We start from the raw sequence: 10,597 nt of genomic DNA on the forward strand, positions 1-10,597 counted from the left end.
AGTGTAAATTGCTCGAGGAGAATGCCATAACAAAAGGGTCTAGTTTCCTAGCAAAAGGTAGGGAGAGATAGTTCATGAACAAGCTAGAGCCTCTCGAAAAATACACAGGTTTCATGTAATTCTACCTTTTAAAATTTCAAATTGCTTTTTAATTTTATAATTGAAGATTAAGAATCTGAAGAAGCAGAGTTATAAATTTCCACATCTGCATGCTCATTTAGATATTTCATCTTGGCTTAAAAAAAGGAGGTTTTTCACCATTAATGGAAATAGTTTTTTTTTTGGAGCCTTTCAGTATGACAACACAAAACAATTTTCTCAACAAATCATAATACTTGGACCTTTAAAAATTTTTTTTTTGGGGAGGGGTAAGCTAAAAATATAACTGAAATGCGTTGAATTTTGCAGATTGTTCGATACAAATTTAGAGAGGAAAAATGTTGGAGGTCTGCACTATGTGAGACCAACCTTGACATTCCCAAAAATCTGCAACAACGAGGTGTAAGCATGCTACTAGGTGGGGCCTACAGAGATGATCGGCGGAAAATCCCTCGGCGTGGGGCCCCCGCCAACGCTGATAATACGGCCAGCTGGTTGGCTCTCCTATGTTTTTGTGTGAATCGCCCCCCGCATTTTTCGCCCTGCTAGCCATGGCTGTTGCCACTGTTCGAGCCAATATCTGTAGCAACGATGATCGCGCCATCTCCTGCAGCACTCACTGTAGTAGCTTCTGGCTGAGGCGAAACCCTAGAAGATGGAGATCAGGTTCTGTCTTTTCCTATGTGTATGATCATGGCATGAGAGAGAGGGGGCCGGAGAATGTAGTAAAAATGCGTGATTTCCCTGTGTGTGTGTGTGTGTGAGAGAGAGAGAGAGAGAGAGAGAGAGAGAGAGAGAGAGAGAGAGAGAGCAATGTGAATGTGAATGTGTGCGCGTGCGTGCGTATGTGTGTGTGTGTGAGAGAGAGAGAGAGAGCAATGTATGTGTGTGTGGGGGGAGAGAGAGAGCGCAATATGTGTGTGTGTGGAGAGAGAGAGAGAGAGAGAGCAATGTGAATGTGCGCGCGCATGTGTGTGTGTGTGTGTGTGTGTGTGAGACAGAGAGAGAGAGAGAGAGAGAGAGAGCAATGTATGTGTGTGTGGGGGAAGGGGGGAGAGGCAATTTGTGTGTGTGTGAGAGAGAAAAATAAGGTTACATTAACGTCTTCGACAGACCAAAGAATCTGTGAAGTGTTACAGTGAATCCATGAAGCTCTACTGTAAAGAAAAACATACCAGCTACCTACTCATTCTGAGAGTCTATGTTATAAAGTTTCAAAGCGTGCCTGAAATAGCCAAGGCTCGTGCTGTGGTAGGGAAAATTTTCCTGCGGATACATGTCCTCTGTATGAAGAGGAGAGACAGTCATTGTGCGGGCTCAACTTCTGTGAGCTCATACAAGCTCCCTATACTCCCTGTCTGTGGTGGAGCTTCCCTCTAAAGTATCTCACAGATCTGAAGCTGCTGTGCACGCTAGAGAGAGAGAGAGAGAGAGAGAGAGAGAGAGAGAGGGGCAATGTGTGTAAGAGAGAGTGAGGAAGGGAGAGATGGAGAGTTATTAATGTTTTTGGGCTTGGCCTTTCGCTTATCTGCTTGATTCTTATTGTTGTTTTTTTGACACAAGGTATTATGTTCTTGTGGTGGTCTGTGCAGTATGTGTGCACTGCCAAGCTCAGCCATCCTTTGATAGGAGCTTGATACTCGACAAATGGTCTACACTGTACAATTTCATTGATTTAGAAAAACAGAACGAGTTTCTGAGGAAGAACGGCTTTTTAACAAGGAATGGCAAAGCCAGATTTCCTGAGTTGCTTGAAAAGCCGTCTTTGCTCCAGGCTGAAGAGGACTGCTATGACGGTGTCATTGTTGATCCTAGTAGCTTGCCCACAGACGCGGATGACTTCACTGGTAGCCTTAGAGCGTCTCTTCTACACTGGAAAATGCAGGTGGCTGCATTTCTTGAATGCATTTGAACAGTTATTTTTTGGCTGAAGCAAGTTGCCATATGTCATCTTATGATCTGCAAATCTGTTTGCCAGGGAAAGAGAGGAGTCTGGTTACAACTATTGTCACAACTTGCAGAATTCGTGCCTCTTGCCATAAAGGTAGTGGTTTCAAAATTGTGTTTTATGTTAAAAGAGTTTTCTTTCTCTAATGGGGGCAATCAGCACAAGTAGAAGAGATTGGATGAGATGGACTAGACCTATTACCAAAGTTTTGGCACAAATAATCAGAAAATGCTACAGCCATGGCAAGTGTTGGCTATTCTGCATGTGTATGTGTGGGTGGGCTGCATCATGAAAGCTGTTTTCTTTTCAATGGTTGTCTGCAGGAAGGCTTCCAGTACCATCATGCAGAACCGAGCTATGTAATGATGACATACTGGATACCTGCCACTCCTTCTACTCTTCCACCAAACGCATCTCATCAAGTTGGCATTGGTGCATTTGTAATGAATGATTATAGAGAGGTAGGTCGTTTTGGATGTAATAATAAGGTCCTTTTGGATGTAATGATTATAGAGAGGTAGATCCTTTTGGTAATCGAAGTGTTTGTGCAGGTTTTGGCTGTACAAGAAAAGGATGGTCCTTTGCGTGGTTCGGGTATTTGGAAGATGCCCACTGGTCTTATTAACCAGGTAAATGACTCACTTGGTGCCTCTAAAGCATGTCTTCGTGTTCAAAGCCACTGATTTGGGAATGTGAAAGCATTCCGGTAATACCTAATGCACAGCCATGTTTGGGTAAGTCGTGTCAAGGAGTATTAGAGCATAAATTGGGAAACGGAAAACAGAATAAGGCTTTAAGTAGGGGGCCTAGAATGAGGTGTGGAAACTCAAGATGTGTTAGATGTGTTTGTGCCTAGTGTTTTTTTTGGGAGGACCCCTCATGGAATCTGTAGCCAAAGGTTCCGACTCTCCCATGGTCACCATGAAACTCGTTTCGGTGGCTTTGAAATTCGTTTCACGTTTCAGTGTTGAAACGTTTCATGTGCACATTGAAACCATATTGTTCCATGTGGGGAAAAAGGGTTTAATTTTGTGTGCTTTTTATCTTTTATAATTCTTTCTCTTTCATTCTTTCATCCTATTTGTTCTTTTCTGTCATAATTGTGATTTAATCTCTTTTAATTACCCTTAATTATACTTAATTACTCTTAATCATTGAAGAGACACCAATGAAGGGTCATCATGTCACATGGGTCATCACCACAGGACACATCTCTTCAAAGGGACACATCTATTGATGAAAGGACACATATTCACGTTCAAAGGACATAACTATTCATCGAAGAGTCACATCCTTTCATGAGGGTTGTGCCTCTTCATTTGTACCTCTTCAGACCCTATTTAACAAGGCCTTGTGTCTCAATGCAAACAACACAGCTTTTCGCTCTTTGCCTCATGTTTACTCAAGTATATAAGCATTAAGATATTATAATCATGTTTAATTAAGCTAAAAGCTCAACATTGGTATCAGAGCAAACAAACTCCAACATGTAGGATGTCCATAGCCAAACCCTAACCCTAGTTAGTTTTGTCCTTTTTCCCCAATTTTTTCAAATTTATGATTTTTCCCCACTAAACCTGATGGAATGCTGCTATTGACCTCGTGAGAACCCTTCGTGGCACCCTCTTCACCCCTTCGAAAGCCTCTCTGAGTACTAGTGGGCGAATCGTCATTTTTCAAGCGCCGTCACCCATTGAAGTGAAGAGCCACGACTTTGGCCACATTTATAAAAAAAAATAAATTTCAGCCAACAAAGGCTCTCTGCAACAACTAGCGCATTAAAAAATAATAATTTTAAAGGCCTTCAAAGCCACGTGGGTCAGGTTATACTCATAAGTCAGGCTAGGATGCATAAGAATATGGCGGTGAAGTCAGTTCCATATCAGCCGACTAGCCATGTGCAAAACAAAAAAAAAAAGATTGGCCAGCCCCATCAGCCTTGCATGAAACTAGCGAACACGCAAAAAAGAAGAAGAAGAAAAAAAGATGATCGTAACAGCCTACCAGCATTGCCGATGTATGCAATATATTTTTTTTCTATAAAAAAAAAACGAGAGATCCACGTGTGTTGAAGAGACTTGTGCAGCATCTTGTCTACAAATCCTTGTGACTGTTCAAATCTTTCTGGGAATCAGATATATTTATCAGGTGTTCATTTCTCCACACAGCACTATAACATCAAAGTATACAATACAATGTGGCCATTCGATGTTCAAGAAATCACTCAACATCATCCGGATACCACACACTTCAGTGTGCAAATCGGGATTTATGGTTTACACAGATGTGAAAATCCCCTCTGCTCCCTCTTCATTGGCAACAACCAGTTCCAGTGTGCTTGGTTCTAGCTGATCTTCCTACCTATACATGATGGTCTCTAGCAACCTCCCTAGCTTGTCACCTACCCTTTCCAATTCACAATATGTATATGCTTCTCCTACTTGTTGATGGTTTTCACTAGGGCCCAAAGGCGTCAACAACCACAACCCCCAGAGCTTCAACTTGCAGCGTCTTCATCTTAGCCTACTACTATGGAAGACGAAACCCACCAGCTTGGCAATCCAGCTCCAGTGGACTGGCAGCAGGCTTTGTAGCAGCAGTTTCAACAACAACTTCAAGAGTCCATGGCCACATTGGCTTCTTAGATCAAGCAATTGCAGACTGATCACCATTCTCATACCAGTTTTGTACCAGCACTTGACATTACAGCATCAATACCAGACAATGAAGACAACATTCCCCCTGAGTTGGAAGGTGATGATCTTAAGACTCTTTATCGTCTATTGCAAGCTAGTAAAACAAAGAAATTGGAAGTTAAACCCCTTGAGTCCTATGGAGGACAATGCAATAAGCGTACAGTTGAACAATGGCTTTACAAACTTCGCCTGTATTTTGACTCGATGGTCCTTACCGATGCCAAGAAGATTACATTTGCCGTGTCCTTACTTAAGGATGTTGCTTTACTTTGGTGGCAACAACGACAACATGTTGGAAGAACGGTAACAATGTGGGAGAAATTTGAGCGTGTGATTCGTAAAGCAGTTTATACCTACCAATGCGGACTATCAAGCATGAACTCATTTACGCCACTTAGACTAAATTGGTTCTTTGGCTACACACCGTCTCTCTTCCTTCCTCAAGGCTCATACATACACGCTCTAGTCTCTCTCTCTCTCTCAACTTTCACTATATATATTATATCTATCTATCACTATATATATATATATATATAAAATAGACGCCTCTAACACGCCTCTAACGTCTCTAAAAAATACGAGTCTTTCGAGGTACGTACCATACCCGCCTCGTACCAAACGCCTCTGACGCCTCTAACAACCTTGATATCATCCATGAGTGAGAATCTTATCATCCATGAGTAACAACCTTGATATCATCCATGAGTGAGAATCTTAGCCAAAGTTCTCGGAAATATTTCTTGCCCAAAGAAAACATCTCCAAAAAAAGATCACTAGTTCTTCCATAGAGATAGCTTTTGTACAATACCAAAGAGAAGGACATAAAAGTTACACTGCAGTGCAATCTTAAATTGAAAAAGCGGCCATACCCTCATAGAAAACACTATGGGAAATGTTGTTTCCCATTCGGAAATGTGTTTTGGGCTGTGCACACGAGGGAAACAAATTTTCCCTGCTTGGAGGGTACAACTGAAACTCAAGTACAAAAGATGGGTTATGGGATTCAACCTCTTTATGAAGTCCAGTTTGAGCACTGCAAGCATGCCTTCTTTCATGCCTTGAGAAATCTTCTTAGTTTTGTGTGTGCCTGGTTTGGACTGTCTTTTCTTGACATATTGAGATGCAATAGGCTCCCATTGCTTCGCTCCATTAAAACATGCATAGTGCGAAATTATTGAAACGAGGCCTTCTGCAAATGTCTGTTTTCCTCAGCTTCTTCTCTTTGAATAGAAGGCTTGCTTCTGAAGAAGTTATTCACGAGCCTATTCAAACTTGAATCGCCTCTGTATTATGTGTAATTGGTCCTCATGGGCTCTGTGACGATTGCAGCTTGCTCTTCCCAAATTGACACTCCTCAGCAGCTTGTTCTTCCTGCAGTTGATGAAAGCTTGATGATCTTTCTCCTGAATGTCACTCAGCCTCTTCACGCCTGAGCCAAAATCGTCTTTCTTCTTCATGGGTCCAGCTCTCATATGCTAGGCATCCTCGCATGGCCTTCATCTATTGAGAAAACATTATTTGCATCATCTACATCATGTGACCATCAGCCATGGCACAGTTCTGGAATTTAGATTGTCAGAGCGGAAACTAGTAATCTTCTGAATGTTGATAAAATTTTGCCCTTCTTCCAGGCCGAAGATCTGTGTGCAGGTGCTGTGAGAGAAGTCAAGGAGGAAACTGGGGTAATACAGCAGTGGGGTTTTTGAGTTTGGATTTAATTGAGGGTCTTCTTGTGTTTTGAGAACCAAAAATCTGATTCTTGAAGGCTTGTCTGTGCAATAGCAGGTTGATACTGAATTTATGCAAGTGGTTGGTTTCAGGTATTTCTCATAGCCCTGTCTTCTCATTTAATTGTGTTGCTTGCGATCTTGACTCGCTTGGATCTTCTTAAAAGTAGTCTTGTACAAACTGAGGGCAATTGGATCAAAATTAATGTTTTTGAACAGAAAAAATCAAAATTTACTCATGGGCAACAAGGGCCATGCTCAAGTTCCTAATAGCATTTGCAATGAAAGGTAAGAGCAGTAAAGGCGTGGCCATGTAGAGACAGAGGGGAAAATTTGTATCCAAGGCTTTACTCAAAATATGAAATTGGATGTGGTGGCCCTGCCCAGGTGGACCTTTGCTGCAGATTCTATGGTCATGGAACATAAGTGTCTACTTTGCCTTCATGCAAGCATGCTTCACATCCTTTCCAAGGCAAAGCTGTGTTTACGAGTAAACCAAGCGATCTCTCTGCAATTGTCTCTTTGTTTGTGCCAGGAGGCAGTTGTGTCTGGTAAGGATAAAGGCTACTGCACAAAGCTGTGTTTACGAGTAAACCTTGATCTCTCTGCAGTTGTCTCTTTGTTTGTGCCAGGAGGCAGTTGTGTCTGGTAAGGATAAAGGTAGCAGTAGCCTATCAAGTGGGTTTGAAGACTCTTTTAGATACAATCATAGACTGTCTAGGAGTGCTCATGAGGAATGGTAATGGTGGCCACTTGAATTGTAAGTTCTTGGAGCTGGTATTAAAAATGTGCATTCGAAATATATAGAGTACCCCTTTCTAAAGAGACAAAACAGGCCAATGAGGTGATAGCTCAAGTGGTGAAGGTGTTTGCCTAGAACCAAGAGGTCCTTGGTTCAAAACCCTCCTTGGTGCTTCCTCGGCGGCATCGCCTATGAGTGGATAAATAAAGGGCCTATGGGCGGCTGTCTACGGACGGTGAAATTTGGTAACTATGGGAGGATCTTGGGCCAAAGGCCAGTTGAAAAAAAAAGAAAGAAAAGAAAAGAGACAAAACAGATTATGAGTGAGAGATACAACAAGGCGCCACTGGTGCCGTGAACTACAAAGGGGGGGGACGACAACAAGGTGAATATGGAAGAAGATAAAGGAGAGGCGAATAAAGAGAGGAGGAGAAAAGGAGGAAGGAGGAGGAGACCCAAGCTGCAGATAGGGGAAGCGCAAGGCAGCAAAAGGAAGCATGATGGTAGCAAGTTGTACAGGAGGAAGCCGCTTGGATGAGGGGTGGATGGAGATGCTTGAGTGAGGTACAGAGAATTTGGGCAGTGGAGGATGTGAGGGAATGCTAAGAAATGGAGCAGCCAATGACGCTTGCTGCAGTCTTGGCATTCATCTTGCATTATGGAGAACATAGGAGTAGTTGAACAGCAGCCAACAGTGTTGAGTGTACAAAGAAGCACAGGTAAAATTTGGATGCATCACCTGCACGGTGGCTATGATGCCGCGGTTTATGCCACTTGCGGAGCAGCATAAGGAATTTATCCTGTATAGGGGTGCTCGTTTATGGTCATTCTTTCGCTCCTCTGTTGTAAATAACTAGGAAATAGATCTATTTTCAAGTTCAAGGTGTGCTCTACTCTGAGGAAGGGGGACCCATAGGTTGAAGCCTTCTGTATTTACATGTGCTGAATGTGCCAATTATCTTGTGCAAGACAGTGAGAGAACAGCATGAAGGTTAGTTTTGGCATCTGTAGAAGACTGTTTGATTTTCTTACTAAACAAGGTAGCATAGGAGCTTGGTGATGGAGATTTGGAGGGCTTAGCTCACATGTTGCTATGATGCCTGTTTTGATGTCGTGTATACTTGAGCACGAGTAACAGTTACGCTCTTGAGATTCAAAAATTAAACTTAAGGTTCTTTTTCCTGTATGTGTAAAGCTGCATAACACGATCGGCAAAACAGATTCTCAAAAACGTGCACCAACTTTCACTGTCACTCACACGCACACTCACATGTGGTTTTTTTTTCCTCTTTGCACAGACAAATCACACAGAGACGTGACTCAGACATAGACTAGCACACATTCAGACAGTGACACAGACATGACACTCACAAGTGACAGACACTAGCAGAACACATGATATGAAAGGCAAGGGTCCATTCCTTTTTTCCTCGAGAGTGCCCCAACTCTCCCGCACTTATGGGAGCTCAAAGTCTGCCTTGCTTTGTTAGTTGTGTTTCATGATGGTGGGTAATTAAGGGTTCACAAAGCTCCCTATTTCAAATTATGGATGGTTAATATTGCTTTTACTTTCATTCAGTTTATTCTTACTCAGTATCTGGGGATTTCTATTCTTCAAAGGGATGTTTGAATGTAGCTTAAAATCTTGCTTACTGATGGTGTTGTGTGCAGGCATGGGCATTATGTTTCTTTTGGCAAATCAGACCTTTACTTTTTGTGTGCTCTTCGGCCCTTGTCTTTGGATGTAGTTGAACAAGATGGGGAGATTGAGGCAGCAAAGGTAGGCTTTGGTCAGTAAATAGAAAGCATATATTGTACCAAGTGTTAAGGGTCTTTACAGGGAGATCTTCCTTGCTGGTTCCTCATGGACAGGGATCTCGCCCCACCCCCTCATGGCAGGGGTCGGACAGGGGTGTCCCCTGTCCCAACACCACCTGTCCAATCGGGGTAGGGGAGGTTTTTGTAATGACCTTGAGTTGTTTTGAATTGCAATGAATGTTATTTTGATATGGATGTCTTTTGTTTTTAGTGGATGCCATTGGAGGAGTTTCGAAGTCAAGCTTTTTTCACAGAAAACAAGGCACGCAGGAAAATGTTGGATCTTTGCGTGGCCAGCTTTGATGGACAATACATGGGGTTTAAAGCAGAAGAGTTGCAAAGCAGCTCACTAGTTCAACCAACTCAATACTTCTTTCATGAATAGAATTCTTGCAAATGAGTCTCACCAACTTGTACATATCTATATTATTTATTATCATTTCACACCACCAAATGTATTTGGTGGTGATATAAAGAATTTGTGAAGATGCTTAGAAGTAAACCTCTGTATATTATGTAGAGTGATAGCTTTTTGCCCATTCAACCCCTTGCCTAGGTTAGTGAAAAGCTTTTGTTATATAGTGTCATTTGGCGAGTGTGAGACCAAGACAGGAATGGATGGGTGCTACCATCTTAATTAACCCTACAGCATTTTGTGGGAATATTGATTAGCTGTGTCCACACATCTTAAAAGCATGAGTGAGCTGGTTGACATTTAAAGACAAGGCAGTATGCACTCAATCTCTTTACCTTTTTGTTGAGGACTTGTTCCTGTCTATTTTCATTCAGGCACCTTTTCATGCCATGAAATGTTTGTTGTAAATCAAGATGCGGCGAGGTTCAAATTCGCGGCGCGAGGCTCAAATTTGCTATGAGTACGTACCTGGGTAGAATGAGTCATCAGCTGACCACTCGGGCAAGAGCCCTTCCATGGACATGCCATCTAGTGTTGCTGAGTCTAGTCTAGGAAGGTTGTGTAACTTATGCACAAGGGTTGCTCCCAAAGACAATGGAGTCAGTAAGCAGAGGTGAGTAGTCTACTGAGTTGAAGTTTCAAGCTTGCACACTGTAGAATCATTGGAATGTCTGACAAGAAAAGCCAGAAAGAAGAGCTTTACAAAGGTAAAAAACAAGCTATACAGTAAAGGATGTAGCTCCCCTTAGTTGAACACTCTCTCCACCAAAAAGCCCCATTCAGTGCATCCACTACTCGTCCCCTTTGTTTATTGTTTACCATATACTCGTTTTCAGGTGTTTCATAAAAATATAAATGCTAAATATAATTTTTAAATATAAATATATTTTTTAAACGGGACGTATATAACTGTTATAGCTTCAATCGTGCAAACAGCATTCAACGTTTCTGTGAAGAAAATAAGAAAAAATTCTTGCAAACATTAGGTGAAACCTCCTTCGCTAAGGTTTAAACCCTTAATGCAACTGAACTTATTGTAGCCGTGCTCAATTAATGAATGGAAAAAAAAAAGCAAATATGGCACTAAATTGTTTTTTTTGGTATTTTATTGAAGAGTGTTTTTATAAGGTTACATTTTAATAAGTAATAATT

The 10,597-nt window shown here is 41.9% G+C and overlaps 1 protein-coding gene across 3 annotated transcripts; it reads left to right on the forward strand.

Moving 5' to 3' along the window:
- The first annotated feature begins 434 nt into the window (after positions 1–434).
- LOC147624364 (nudix hydrolase 2-like) lies at positions 435–9,711 on the forward strand. 3 transcript variants are annotated; one of them, XR_015269087.1, is made up of 10 exons: positions 435–765; positions 1,692–1,984; positions 2,078–2,143; positions 2,371–2,508; positions 2,599–2,676; positions 6,375–6,425; positions 6,529–6,563; positions 8,511–8,619; positions 8,884–8,992; positions 9,242–9,257. XR_015269087.1 is itself a non-coding variant. In XM_086819349.1 (9 exons), exons 1-9 carry the CDS (start codon positions 755–757, stop codon positions 9,413–9,415), a joined length of 984 nt encoding a protein of 327 aa, XP_086675475.1. In that variant the 5' UTR covers positions 443–754; the 3' UTR covers positions 9,416–9,711. The 3 variants fall into 3 exon arrangements, 2 of the variants coding, with proteins under 2 accessions (XP_086675475.1, XP_086675474.1); XM_086819349.1 differs by lacking the exon at positions 8,511–8,619 and having other exon boundaries at positions 443–765; positions 1,663–1,984; positions 9,242–9,711; XM_086819348.1 differs by lacking the exon at positions 8,511–8,619 and having other exon boundaries at positions 444–765; positions 9,242–9,711.
- The last annotated feature ends 886 nt before the right edge of the window (positions 9,712–10,597 follow it).

Source organism: Cibotium barometz, chromosome 25 (assembly GCF_041138505.1).
Source record: "Cibotium barometz isolate CiBa-2024 chromosome 25, ASM4113850v1, whole genome shotgun sequence".
In the NCBI taxonomy this organism is placed as follows: domain Eukaryota; kingdom Viridiplantae; phylum Streptophyta; class Polypodiopsida; order Cyatheales; family Cibotiaceae; genus Cibotium; species Cibotium barometz.